This window comes from Corvus moneduloides, chromosome 32 (genome assembly GCF_009650955.1).
Source record: "Corvus moneduloides isolate bCorMon1 chromosome 32, bCorMon1.pri, whole genome shotgun sequence".
Lineage (NCBI taxonomy): Eukaryota > Metazoa > Chordata > Aves > Passeriformes > Corvidae > Corvus > Corvus moneduloides.
Genome location: NC_045507.1, coordinates 549,245 through 562,502, shown reverse-complemented (window position 1 = coordinate 562,502; position 13,258 = coordinate 549,245). Strand labels below are relative to the sequence as shown.

General features: G+C 60.0%; 1 protein-coding gene across 4 annotated transcripts; it reads right to left on the bottom strand.

The window, feature by feature from the left end:
* Positions 1-383: 383 nt before the first annotated feature.
* On the bottom strand, positions 384-13,153 carry SLC44A2 (solute carrier family 44 member 2). Of its 4 annotated transcripts, none has more exons than XM_032094516.1 (22): positions 13,041-13,151; positions 10,513-10,561; positions 10,354-10,427; positions 10,154-10,238; positions 9,975-10,059; positions 9,763-9,879; positions 9,620-9,680; positions 9,351-9,474; positions 9,054-9,137; positions 8,742-8,854; positions 8,449-8,580; positions 8,120-8,219; positions 7,916-8,008; positions 7,601-7,685; positions 7,088-7,350; positions 6,918-7,012; positions 6,174-6,277; positions 5,765-5,838; positions 5,568-5,638; positions 5,310-5,398; positions 4,854-4,938; positions 384-3,074 (listed from the first exon to the last, which is right to left on the bottom strand). In XM_032094516.1, the coding sequence occupies exons 1-22, from the start codon at positions 13,081-13,083 to the stop codon at positions 2,968-2,970; spliced, it is 2,133 nt and encodes a 710-aa protein (XP_031950407.1). In that variant the 5' UTR covers positions 13,084-13,151; the 3' UTR covers positions 384-2,967. The 4 variants fall into 4 exon arrangements, with proteins under 4 accessions (XP_031950407.1, XP_031950408.1, XP_031950405.1 ...); XM_032094517.1 differs by lacking the exon at positions 13,041-13,151 and adding an exon at positions 11,778-11,899; XM_032094514.1 differs by having other exon boundaries at positions 2,982-4,442; positions 13,041-13,153.
* Between the last annotated feature and the right edge of the window lie 105 nt (positions 13,154-13,258).

Below are 13,258 nucleotides of genomic sequence, written 5' to 3'. Positions count from 1 at the left end.
TTTACTGAAGGGGTTTGACCTCAAAAATGGGTTTTTTTCAGTGGCTTGACCTCAAAACCATTAAATTTTTGAGGGGAACAACCTCAAAGATGCATTTTTGGAGGCATTTGACCACAGAAACACCTTTTGCTTTTGATGACCAGGGAAACGACATTAAATAAGTGTCTGAAGGAGCACTTTGCTCCTTAATCATCCCCTCCCAGAGCCTCTGCGGCTCAGGGATTGTTGGAAAATTCCTCATATTCAGCCAAAACTCCCCAAAATCAGTGACCCCCTGAGTTTGAAAACAGCTGAGTGAGCACTGGAAGGGCCGTTTTGGGGTGAAATGCAGCAGAATTGGTGTGAGAGAGGGATGTCAGAGGGATGGACATGACAGAACGAGGTCCAAACAGGCACTTTTTTATTGTTGGTCACGACGCTGACGCCGACGGAAGCGCACAGAGACTCCGGAGCGTCACAGCACCGTTAATGCCTCAGAAACACATGAAAAACGAGCATTTTTGTGTAAAACATCAGCCCTGCAGGTTTTAGCATTTTTTAGGATTTGGGGTTTTTTCCTTTGCCCACAGAACAATCCGGTTTGTTGGGACAGAAGCCGCAGTTCTAGACAGGGAAAAAAGCGCCATTATTCCTAAATTCCATAATTTAATGCCTTGAACACGGAGCTTTGCCTGGAAGAAGGAACCCAGTCTTGGAGTGAAGCTTTTCCGGACACCAAATTCCCCCAGACAGCGTCTCTCACTCTGAGTTTTCCCAAAAAAAGCCTAATTTACAGGAATATTTCCCTCACTGCTCCCCATCACAGTCAGTTTTCACCTCTAAAAAGCCGCTTGGGCTTATTGGGAATAAAACCCCTTAATTCTCCTCAAATCCTGTGTTGCTGAGAGGCAGCCAAGCCAGCCCGGCTTCCCCAAGAACACATTTTCCCAAATTTCTTTTCTCCTTCACCACTTTTCCTTCCAGCCTTCCAAATTCCTGCTGTTTTTTGCCTTTTTGAGCAAATAAACCCAGTTCCTGCCACTCCTCTGCTGCTTTCCCTGGCGTTCCCACACCCAAAGGGTCAGGATTTAGGAGGAAAACAGCTGAAAATCGAGGAGTGCGAGGGAATTCGCCCCCAACACAAACATTCTGAGCAGAAATTAAACCAAAACCACCCCGAAACCTGCACAGGGAGGGGAAAAACTGAATTAATCCAGAACCAGCATCAGGAGCTGCAGGACACGCGCTGGAGGTGCTGGAATGGCTGTAAGTGGAACAGGGTCTGGTCATTATTCCCTGAATTATTCCCACTTATCCCAAATAGAGAGGATTTGCCTCTTTTTAGCTTCATTTGACCTTATCTGTTGAGCTTTACTCTTACTTTTTTAGCTTTGTTTTTACTTTTCCCTTCATTTTTCTCTTTCCCTTCACCTTTCTAGTTTCACCTTTTCCTTCATTTTTATGGCTTCAATTTTCCCTTCCACTCCTCTGTCCACTGATCAGCCATACTGAAAAACGAGGGGGGAAAGGGAAAATTTAGGGAATTAAAAAAAAAAAAAAAAAAAATTAGGGAAATGACAGTGTTTGATTCCAGCTAGGGAAGCTCTGCCCGGCGGTGTCAGAGAAACCAAAACCTGCCCCCAAAAATTCACTGTAAAAGCTCCAAATAACAACAACTGAAAACATCCTGGGAAAGCAAAATATACAAAAGCCCCCAAAGCATTGGATAATTCCATAGAAAATACCCTGGATGATACAAAACCTAAAGGTGGCAGGGGAACAGGGATAAAAAGCAGCCAAAGGGATCCCTCAGCACCAGTTCTGAGAGCCAGGTGACCACTGGGAGAGGGGAAGGTGGGACCCCCCCCAGCCTCTGGGAGCTGGGAATTGTCCCCCAAAGCCTCAGAGCGTTTAAGTCCTTTTTTAACAAATGAGCCCCAAAAACGCCCAGCTGCTGGCAGTGGCTCTGCTCCTGTCGCTCCACTGGGTCTCAGGAGGGGTTAACTCTGTTACATTTTGGGTTTTAAGTTACTCAGTTATATTTTAGAGTTAATTGACCCCTTTTCAGCTCAAAAAAAAAGCCCTCTTTCCTCTCCTGCCTGGAGCTGCGAGGTGTTGGCTGCCACTGGCTTTGCTAAAATCACCCGGAATGAACCCAAACCCCCCCCCAGGCCCATCCTTGCCCCCTCCGCGTGCTCCAGAGGGGGGTGTCCCAAAACCCCTTATGCAGGTGAAGCGTTTGGGAAGCTGGGGAAGGGTTTGCCCTAAACTGACAAGTTTTGGGGACCGGATGCAGATTTTGGGGAGGAATCTGCGGAAGCTGCCAGTCCTCAAGAGGTGCAAGAACTGGGCAGAGCCTCAAGCCCCGAATTCTGCTCGTGGCCCCCTCGTTCCCCTCCACCTTCACCCCTGCAGTGGCTACAGAAGCACTAATTAGCTTATTCCTAAAAGAATTCATTAATTAGGGCCCAAAGCAGGGCCCTCGGGTATCGCCAAAGGGCAGCAAGGGATGGGAAGCGATTCCAGCTCTCCGGGCAGGAATGAACAACCCTAATTCAGTATTTAGGGGGGCCACAGTGAAAACACCCCAGGAGGAGCTGCCTGAACCTCCCGGCTCATTCGCGCGTCCCCTCTGTGCCCACATCCGCCCGGATCCCCCCAGACGCCGAGGAAACGCCGGCCGCAGAAGGATTTACTGGGATCAAACTGGGATCAAACCCAGTTCAACTCACTTTGGAGCCGCTGACCCCCAGGAATTGGGATTTTGGCCCTGCCACAGCCCAGGAGTGGGGCTGGCATGGGCCCTGCGGCTCATTAGTGGTGACAAGCTCGTCACCATCACCAACGCGAGGATTTAAGGCCGAATCATCAACAGTCTGCGTTTTACCGGTCCCCCCACGCTGCCGGGGGGGAGGAGGGGTGGTCCAAGGTCCATAGAGGCGAATTCCACGAGGGACAGGCGGTGCCAGGTGGTCTCCGGGCGCGGCGCTACGCGTCGGGCTGGCCTTTGTTGGTCTTCTTGAGCAGCTTCCTCAGGTTCTGGGACATGAAGTAGGGCTTTTCCGCAGAGCCGTCGTTGCGCTCCAGGTCTTCCACTGCAAAGAGAAATCCCCGGCCCCGTGGCGGGGGCAGATACAGGGGTCGGTGTGACAGAGGCTCCTGCGACCCTCTAACAAGGATCCCAGATTAAATCAAGTCTCTGCGCTCATCGTGGAATGGGGGTTTCTCCCTCTGTCACAGAATGGCCCACGGGGATTGAGAAGAAAGCAGAAATTTGGGTGTTTTGTTTCTCGGGGGGGGGAGAGGGGGGAAGTTGAACAGAGCTGAGGGCAGGGGGGACCCCTCAGCTCTTCCCAACAGCTCTGGATTCCCCTCAGGATTTGCCCGACACCCTCACCAAGAGGAGCAATCCTGATGTGCCAAGCAGTCGGAAAATCCCAGCCTTCCCAGCAGTGGAAGAACACCACCCCAAAACCAAACAAAGCCACAAAGCCTCAGGCTCGAAGCGCCCGGGGGTGTTTGGAGAGGGATTTGGATCCTTTTGGGATGGAAATGGGAGTGTCAACACCGTGGCTTTGTCCTGGGAGGGTCTGGCTGGGAGCCATGGCTGAGCCACAAGAGCTGTTTTTTTTAAATCTTGGTCATTTCTGGGCTATCTGGAGGAGAAATTCCAAGCCCCCCGTGCCTGGAGTGAAACCCTCGAGTCCCAGTGGCCACCGGTGACGCCTCCTGCCCTGGAGCATGGCTGGGACAGGAGACGGACAAGCTGGGCTAAAGCAGTGGGTGTGAAGCCAAAGCTCTGCAACCTCGCCCGGAATCCTCCATAATTTTGTGGTTTGCATAGAGACTGGGTGAGGAAAGGGGTGAGGAAATTACCAGGAAAGAGGTGAGAAAAGGACAAGGAAAAAGTCGAGGAAAGGGGCAAGGAAAGTTTCGCTGCTCTCAGCTGGAGCAGACTCAGAGGAAATGCCCAGAGACCAGTTTAGGGCGGCGGAACCCACTCGGCCCATCCCACAAACGCTGTCCCTCCACATGGGATCCCTCGTGCCGGCCATGCCAGCTCTCCCTCCAGAACAAAGATCTCTGCGTCAAAACCACGATGATCTCTGGGCACCGCGCTCCTCGCTGGGCACTACCGGGACCCCCAACTGACTCCGGGTGGGTTGTTTCAAAGCAGGAACACAGATTTTTGGGTAGGAAGGTAGACTGGACACCACCGGGCGCTGAGGGTCGGCACCCACCACCCTCGAAGGACTTCCAGGGCACAGAGCGGCACCGTGGGAGTCGCTGCTGGGGTCAGGGGGCCGGGAGGGTCCTGTGGCCTCTGCCCAGCACCGGGCCCTAGCCTTGGCTATCGGCGCTTTTGGAAGGTTCTAGGTGCCCCTTCAGCAGGATCTCGCTGAGCTCGGGGGACATGTAGTAAGGCCTCTCCGGAGATCCATCGTTTCTCTCCAGATCTTCACCTTTTCCAGCCCCGGGAAGAAGCAGCCGTGAAGGGGAAGAGCAAAAAGCAGAGGAAGAGCCGGGGAGAGACAGGGCGGAGGTGGAGGATGGAGAATGTGTGACCAGAGACATGGAAGGGGTAGAAAAGAAGGAAAAGAGGGAGGAAAAAAAAGGGAAATTTAGGTTAGTTGTGGTTAATTCCACCAAGCCCAAAGCACCAAAACAGAGGGAGAGATGCAAGAGCCCACGGACAGGCTGGGGGTCTCCGCTGGAGCAGGCAGGGGAGAGCAGGTGAGAACGCAGGCGAGGAGCTAGGAAAGGAAAAACCGGCAGAAAGCCACACAGAGGGACCGCGGGATTGGGAGCAAACCCCCAAACTGGACACTCTGGGGGTCAGCCTGATGGGAGAGGGGGTTTTTGCTGATACTCACAGAAGCAGAGGAAGAGGGTGTCCACGCACATGCCGTACACGCTGAAGAACCCGTGGGCAATGAGGTAGGAGCCCACGATCACTGTCTGGAAGAGACACCACGCACCAATGCCACGGCTGGCAGAAAGCCCGGAGCCCCGGCCAGGAGCAGCAGGAGGAGGAGGAAAGTGCTGAATCCCACATTCCCCAGGGGAGGGAGGAGAAGTGAACAGGGCAGGACTGTTCGGAGCAGCCCGAGTGGGGACAAAAGGCCTCAGGCACCACTGGACGGAGGCCAAAGTGGGCAGCGCAGGCGGGCACGGCGCCAGCAGCAACCAACAAAGGGCTCATTGCACCAGCGACCGGGAAAACACCCCCGACAAAGAAGGTCCTTGAGGCACCGGGTGTGGGATGGGGTTTGTGTGGGGCAGCTCTGTCCTCTCCCTCCAAAGTCACCCCAAAGAGAGAGGCAGCTCACCAGAATCGGGACCCAGTAGTAATTCAGTGACGGCGCCGTGTCCTGGACCAGCTTTATCCGCTGGGTGAAGAAGAAGAAGGCGAGGATTCCTGGGAAAGCAAGGGATGGACATGGCTCTGGGATGGGTGGGCAGATGGAAAAGGGGATGGAAAGGAGCAGCTTCACGGGAGGGGTGACTTGAGCGGAGCTTTTGGTACAGCACAACCAATGGCGGCAGCCGGATGCCCTGAGGAGAAACTTCCAGAACCCAGCACTTACCCACGCTTCCCACAATGAGGAGCTTCCCAAGGAAGAAGAGGAAATCCGTGACTTTATCTAACACGGCCACCCTGGAGACAAGAGAGGGATGAGCCTCTGCATCCGCTCCCTGCCCCGAGTTCCGACAGAAGAAGCCAAGGCAAGCGGAAGCCCGGGAACGGGGAGCCTGGTCTGGGGTGATTCCCCAAGGATCTCACCGGATGATGTTCCTCATCAGCAGGAAGAACGCATTCCGGGCCGAGGTGCAGAAGTTGGTGCCATAGACGGCGATCTGGAGCGGAAAAACCAGGCAGAGGAGAGAGAAACGGGGCTGCACTGAGTCCACTACCCAGGGGAGGGTGCAAATCCCACCCTGGAAGCGCTTCCTCATCCACTGCCGGGTCAGGCATCACAGGGACCCGGAGCTGAACACCTCCACCCACACAGGGTCCTCCCCAAAGCCACCAGGATATGGCTGAGGGCAAGGTTTTCCAGCTGAATAGCTGGAAAACACCGCAAAGCTCTGTGTTCCTGTGGCGTCGGGAGACACAATTCCCAGGGAAATCTCCGAGCCATCCCCATGGCAGCCCCAGCCCTTCGAGAGCATTGGTTTTGGACGACTCTCACCATGATGTAGGCATTCCTGTTGAGGAACTTGATGAACTTTTCCAGGCACCAGAAGCAGCACTTGAGGCAGCTCAGGAGGAACTTGGCAAACTTGTTCTCGGCAGCTGGAGGGTGCAGGGAGAGGGGTCAGTGCAAAAGCCAGAGGGGCCGGATCTTCCAGCAGCAACTCCAAGGTCCCTGGTGAGACCTTGTTGCCGCAGCGTCCCCCCAGGCCCTGTTCTTAGCCCTGCTGGGGCCCAGACTGCTCTTCCCACGCCCCCACGCACTGTTGACATTTCCCGATGAACGGCTGCACGGCACAGAACTCCCTGGCACCGGCACGGGCTGGCTGAGCCCGCAGCCACGGCACGTCTCTTGGCTCCTGCCCGGGGAAACACTTCACAGAATCACGGAATGGCTTGGGTTGGAAGGGGCCTCGCAGCTCATCCCATTCCATCCCCCACCAGGGGCAGGGGCACCTTCCACTGTCCCAGGTTGCTCCAAGCCCCGTCCAGCCTGGCCTGGACACTCCCAGGGATGGGGTAGCCACAGCTCCACTGGGAATTCCATCCTCACTGCCTCCCAGGGAGGAATTATTTTCTTTCTTGGAGAAAGAGGCAGCTACGGGATTCTAAAAGGAAAATCCTGATTCTCGCCTGAAATACCGGATTGATTCCCCTGGACTTTAGCCCTGAGCTCCGGCACCGAGGGATGCGGCAACAGCCAACCCCACTCATCTCCCCATTCCCACCCCAACCCTGGTACCTTTCAGCCGGTGGTCCAGGTACTCCAGTGTGACCCTAATGACCTGGACAATGGCCAGGACTAGCGAGCCGAAGGCCAGCGAGCCGGTGTGGTACCTAGGGATGGACAGCCCTGGTTAGAAGGGCACAACCTCCTGGAGCTCCCGGCCACCCTCGCGGGGATGGACACACCGGAGCGCGCGGCCGAAGGCGGAGAAGAGCGGGAAGGCCGGCATGTCGTCGGGCTTCTTGAAGGCCCAGTAGTAGGAGGCGAAGGCGCCCGCCAGCGTCACCTGGCCCAGCGCGATGACGAAGTTGGCGAGCCAGAAGAACATGAAGACATTGAAGAACTGGAGCACGATGAGGTACTTGTGATAGGCCGTCTCGCCACCATAGAACGCGAAGAGGCACTGGGCATCAGGGCACAGCTTGGTGACGTTGCTGGTGTTGAAGGTCTGGAGAGAACACAGGACACCGCCGGTCAAGCCAGAGCGACCCCCATGGTCACAGACCTCATTATCCCATTCAATTGTCCAGAAGCTCAGACCAAACTCTGCTCAGGGCAGCGACAGCTCAAAAGGAATGAACAGTCCAATGCACCCCAGCTCAGAAAGGTGGAATTCCACTGGGAAGAGGACTCCAGGAATTTCTCAGGCAATAAAGATTCTTGTCTCTGACAGGTTTTGAGTTTCCTGAGGTCCTCACCTCGGGATTGCAGGTCTGCCCAGAGAAGGGGCACGTGGACTCATTGAACACCTTGTAAACAGCCTCGTTGGAGGTAGACAGGAAGCTGCGGGTCACTGTTAAGGAGAAGCCGTTCTCCAAACCCAATCCCATATCCACACCAGGCTCTGCTCCACTCTCCCCAGGCTCCCGCCGCCGCTCTTCCTCCCCAGGGTTTGCTTTGGGTTAAACCTCAGATATTTAAGGTGGATCTGCAAGCAGATCATATTCCATGCCTGGGGAGACCTTGGACTTCTGGGGAACAGGGATGCAGGGAGGAGGAAGAGGAAAGGATACACTGCAGTGCTGGCCCAGTAGGCGATGCAGAGGCACAGCAGGAAGAAGGTGCACAAGGGGAACAGCAGCGACGACATGACGTGACCAATGGCCCTGCGAGAAGATGGTCAAACCCCAGTTAAACCCTGGTTAAACCCTGGCAAAACCCCAGTTAAACCCCGGAGCGATGGGTGACAGCGGCCGTGGGGACGGGGACAGCCAGACCTGCTGGCCTCCTTGATGAGCGCAATGGCGATGAGGATCCTCTTGCGCAGGAAGATGAGCAGCAGCACGATCACCAGCTCCAGCACGCACAGGATGATCACTGGCAGGGGAAGGGGAGCCCCGGGCAGCGTGAGGGCCACCTTCGCCTTCCCTGGGAATCCCCCACGGCACGGAACGCTCCTCCCGGGAATGTCCAGCACTGCCCCGTGGCTGGGCACCCAGCAAAGTCCCTCCTTCACATGGGAGCTTCCCCAAAACCTGCTGTGACCCCCCCTTCCCATGCCCTGTCCCAGGTCCCACCCCAATTCCCGAGGAGGATGGGCACTCACGGAACGCCAGCCACGTCTGCCGCAGGTGGAGGTAGACACGGAGGTCAGTCTGGAAGCCCAGATCCGTCAGGGACACGTCCGACCCCGCTTCCCCTTTCAGCTTGGCGTATTCCATGTAACAGTGGAAGATTCCTGTGGCAAAAAGCAGAAAATTGTCCTTTCTGCACGGATGCCAGCCGGGGAGGAGATGCCCAGAAGGATGCGGCGCGTGAGCTTCTGAAGGGCAAATCACACTGGAAATAGGGAGAGGGAAATGGGGAAAAGCCAGGGAGAGGCTCCCAGCCCCTGCTCACCGTATCCCAGCACCAGGATCACCATCACGATCATCACCCAGACCATGATCCCGGCCAGGAAGCGCAGCAGCACGATGAAGATCAGGCTGGCTACCATAGCGATGACGAGGCCTCTGCAGGAGGAAGACACCCATATGTGACCACCCTCCCAACGCGCCCCGGCATCCCCCAGGTGCGGGAACCGCGGCGCAGACGGAGCGCGAGTGGGACGGGAGTGATGTCACTGCTCATGCTTTGATGATGGAAACTGTGGGAAATCCAGGGCGGGAATGGTAAAATACTGGGAATCCCCGAGTTCTGCCCCGTGCTCACATGATGATCCAGTACCAGGACACCGTGTAATCCTCGAAGATCTTCATGGCCAGCTGCCGGGTCTCCAGCACCACGTTGGCTTTTCTGCAAGGAGACGGGAAACACCGATGGAGAGGGAGCCGGGAGAGACCCCAAAAACAAGAAAATTCAACAACTGCGCACGGCAAATTCCCTGGAGCTGCCCTCACTGCGCCTCCTTTGCCGCCCTCTGCTCCTGTTCCTGACGTTTTGGTGCAGGATTTCTAAAGCAACACTAACAAGGCAGCTCTTAACGAGGGGCATTGGTCCGGGACTCACTTGGCCCCTTCCAGCAGCTCGGTGACGTTCCTGCGGTGCCCGCGGCCATCGTCGTAGGTGGTCTCGTTGCCCACCATGATGACGCCCTTCTTGGCCTGGATGGCCGGGAAGCACCTCCGTGCCACTGGAGAGACAGAGGAGGGGGCGGCTCAGCTGGGAAAACTTGCCCAAGCCCCTCCCCGGACCCCCAGAACCCCCAAACAGCCTCCGAAAAATCCCAATGGAAGCCAGCAAATCGCTAACGAGCTCCTCGCTAATAGTGGACGTACGTGGGGTGCTGGGAATGAGCATGGCCGGACACTCCTTGTCCTTCAGCACCTCGATGGGACCCTGGATGGGGACAACGAGCCGGACGTCAGCGCTCTGGGCAGGAATCACCCCACGGCACGGGAACGCCGACCCCACAACCCACCTTCTGTGAGTTCCCGAACTCGGGGGTGCAGAAATCCCGGTAATATTGCAGCGAGGTGGGATTTCCGTAGGCGGTCATGTATGTCATGTACCGGTCAGGGCATTTGCTGACGCAGATCTGGAGGGGAGGGGGACACCGGGGGGCTGCAGGTGATGGCCGGCATTCCATGGGGAAGCCGGGGAACACCGCGGGCCGGAAGGGCCGGGCCGTACCTGCGTGGTCGGGCACTGGAATTCCAGCAGCACCAGCGGGCTCGCGCACTTGACGATGTCAAAGTAAAAAAGGAAAGGTTTTTTCCTGCAAAACAAACCAAAACCGCCCAGTTTGGGGAAACCCCAGCCACACCCCCCGAGGAATTCGGGGTCTCTCCGGCGGCGCGTCCGGCACTCACTCGTTGGGGGTCCCCTGCTGCCCGCAGAACTGCCCGCGGCTGTCCGTGGGGTGGATCACCTTCCGGGGGTCCCCGTGGGTCCAGGCTGGGGGGCACAGGATGATGAAGCTGCAGTCAGCCCCCCCTGCAGCCCCCAGACCCCACAGGGCCCCGCCCAGCCCCTTCAGACGAGCGGGACCCCCCTGAGCCCTGGGACGTACCCACGACACCGACCACCACATAGCCCACGATGGCCACCACGAGCAGGACGCAGCAGATGATGTCAGTGCAGCCCCTGCCAGCAGGGACAGGAATTGGGGGACCATGGATTTGAGACAACAGATTTGGGGACCCTGGGGACCCTGGGGGGCTCTGCTCACCTGTCATAGATGGGACCTTTGAAAGTCGGGTCATACTTCTGTGGCGTTCCTGCGGAGAGGAAGAGGAGTGGGAATGGGGAACGGCTGGGATGGGAGGAAGGTACTCCTCATCCTCCTCGCCCCACAGCACGCAGCGAGCAGAGCAGAGGGAGCCGAACGCTTCCAATGAAATCCTCGGGATGAGCGGAATCGGGAGGAAAAAACATCTTCAGATGCCCTTTCCCTGCTGCGGATCCACCTCCTGGGCCTGGGAACAACGACTCCCTTGGAAAACTCCTTTCCACCAGTGGCTCTGCCCAAAAATGTCCCGGAGCGATACCAGGAGGGACCCGAAATCCCACGGAAGCACCAAAGAGCTGCGGGGGCGGAGCGGGGCTGGCGGCGGCGATACCGGGGTGGGGGGATCACCGGGGGGTCACCGGGAGGTCCCGGGGAGCCCCGGAGCAGCCCCGGCCCCCGCCGCGGCCTCCCGGCGCCGTCCCGCTGCTCCGCTTTATTTTTAGGGTGGGAATTGAGCCAGCGTGGAAGCGCCCGGAGCAGGGGGGGGCCGGGGACTTGGGGTGGATTTTGGTGGGGCTCGGAGCAGCCCCGCGGCAGGGACAAGTCCTTTTTGGGGGGACACGTCTGCTTTGGGATATTTTGGGGCGTTCTGGAGTTCTCTCCCCTTCCCGGGCGCCGATCCCTCTTCTCCAAACCCCCCTAAACAGCGGCCGGTGGGGGGGGCGGGTCAGAACCGGGAGCCATCCCGGGACCCCCGGGCAGCCGATCCCGGCGGTGCCGGCGCCGCGGTGACGCCCCAGAACCGCCGGAGCTGGTTTGTCCCGCCGCTGGCTCCGACCGCGGCCGTCGGGCCGGTTCTGCGGCTGCCGGGGAGGGCGGCCCCAAAACCGGGGTCTCCTCAGCCCCCCTCCCCCAAAACCGGGCACCCTTCCCCAGCCCCCTAAAACCGCGGCGCCCTCTCGTCCGGGGCGCGGCCGCTTTTGCTTTCGTTTTGCTTCGCCTTTTACTGCCCCGTTTTCCGCCCATTTCGGGTTTGTTTTTCCGCCTTTCCCTGCGGCCGCTCGACTCCTTCTGCGCCGCACCGCGGGGCCCCGACCCGCAGGAAACCCCCAAAAGTGCCCCCAACCTGCGGCGGGCACTGCCCCCGACTCGCGGGGAGCCCCGGACGGGGCCCCCGAGCCCGGGCGAACCCCAAAGGTCCCCCCCGAGCCCCCGCCGCGCTTCCGAACCCCCAAAGGTGCCCCCGAGCCCCCCAACCCCGTTACCGTGCTTGCCGTAGTAGTTGTCCCCGTGGCCCCCCATCCCGCCGAGCGCCCGGACCCGACGCCGACGCCGTCCCCGTCCCCGTCCTCGTCCTCGTCCGCACCGGGCCGGGCTGGGCTGGGCTGGGCTGGGCTGAGATGACCCCGCCTCCCCAAAAATCAAGCCCTTCCCCGAAATCCGCCCTCCGGGGCACGAACGTGGCCCGAACCCCGCCCCGGAGAGCACTGGCTTCGCGGTGCACCGGAGGACACGGCGGGGAACCGGGGGCAGCGGGCTCCGGCACCGGAGGGAACTCGGGGGAACTCCGGCCCCGGGGGGCACCGAGGAGCTCCGGCTCCGGTACCGAGAAGCACCGGGGCGCGGTCCTGCCCCGCCAAACCGAGTCCAAAGGTTGGGAACGGGCGGGAAATGTCCTGGTCCAGCCGGGAAAGGGCTCGCGGGCGGTGCCCCTTCCACCACCCCCCCCACCCCCCCCACTGCCGCCCGGTGACGCCGGTGCCATCTCCGCCCCGGTTCCGTTTGGGTAAATAAATCACCGGGAGCAGCGGCGGGATCCCGGCGCCCATAGGCCGCCGGTGATGTCAGGGCTGCGGGTCCCCCCCCCCGCGCGAAGGGAACAAAGGCCGGGCCGGGGGGAACCCCCGCCCGGAGAAAACGGGGGGACGCGGAGGGTCCCGCCCCGGCCCCGCGGCTTGGGGGCTCCGGAGGCCGCGGGTCCCCGGGGAGGGGTCCCGGCGCTGCCTCCCGTGTCCCTCCCTCCCGTGCCGGAGACCGGGGACACCCCCACACCTCCCGGGACCCCCCGGAGGGGGCAGCGGCCCCGGCCCGACCCCGACCCCCCGACACAGCCCGTAGCCTCCCCAGGAGCCCCCCAAAACACGCGAGACCCCCGCCCCTGCAGCCCCCTTGGGAGCGTCCCGGGGCTGGACAGGGGGTCCCCAACGCGAGGGTCCCCAACGCGGGGTCCCCAACGCGGGGGTCCCTGAACCTGGGTGTCCTCAAACCTGGGGGGTTCTCACCCCGGGGGATCCCCAAGCCGGGGGGTCTAAAACCGCTGCGGGTCCCCACACCGGGGGCTCCCCATGCCCATGGGTCCCTAAACCCGCAGGGCCCCGAGCCGAGGGGTCCCCAAAACGCTGAGGGTGCCCAAAATCTGGGAGTTCCCAGCCCCGGGGGTCGCAGCCCCGGGGGCTGCCTGGGAGTGCGGTGCCCGAACGCGGGGGTTTGGGGGAGCCCCGGGCGGGCGCGGGGCGGATGCCCGGTACCGTAATCGCCGTTCGGTTTCCTCCTGCCCGCGGCTCGGTCCATGGCGGCGGCTCTGGGCGGCTCCTCCGCCGCTTCCCCGGTAGCCCCGGACCCGCCGGTAACCCCGGTATCCCCGGGCTGTGGCTGCGGGCGGGGCGGCTCCGGGCCCGGCCCCCGGCACCGACCCGCCCCCAGGGCCGGGCCCGGAGCCGTCCCGCCCCGCCCGGGGCTCCGGCGG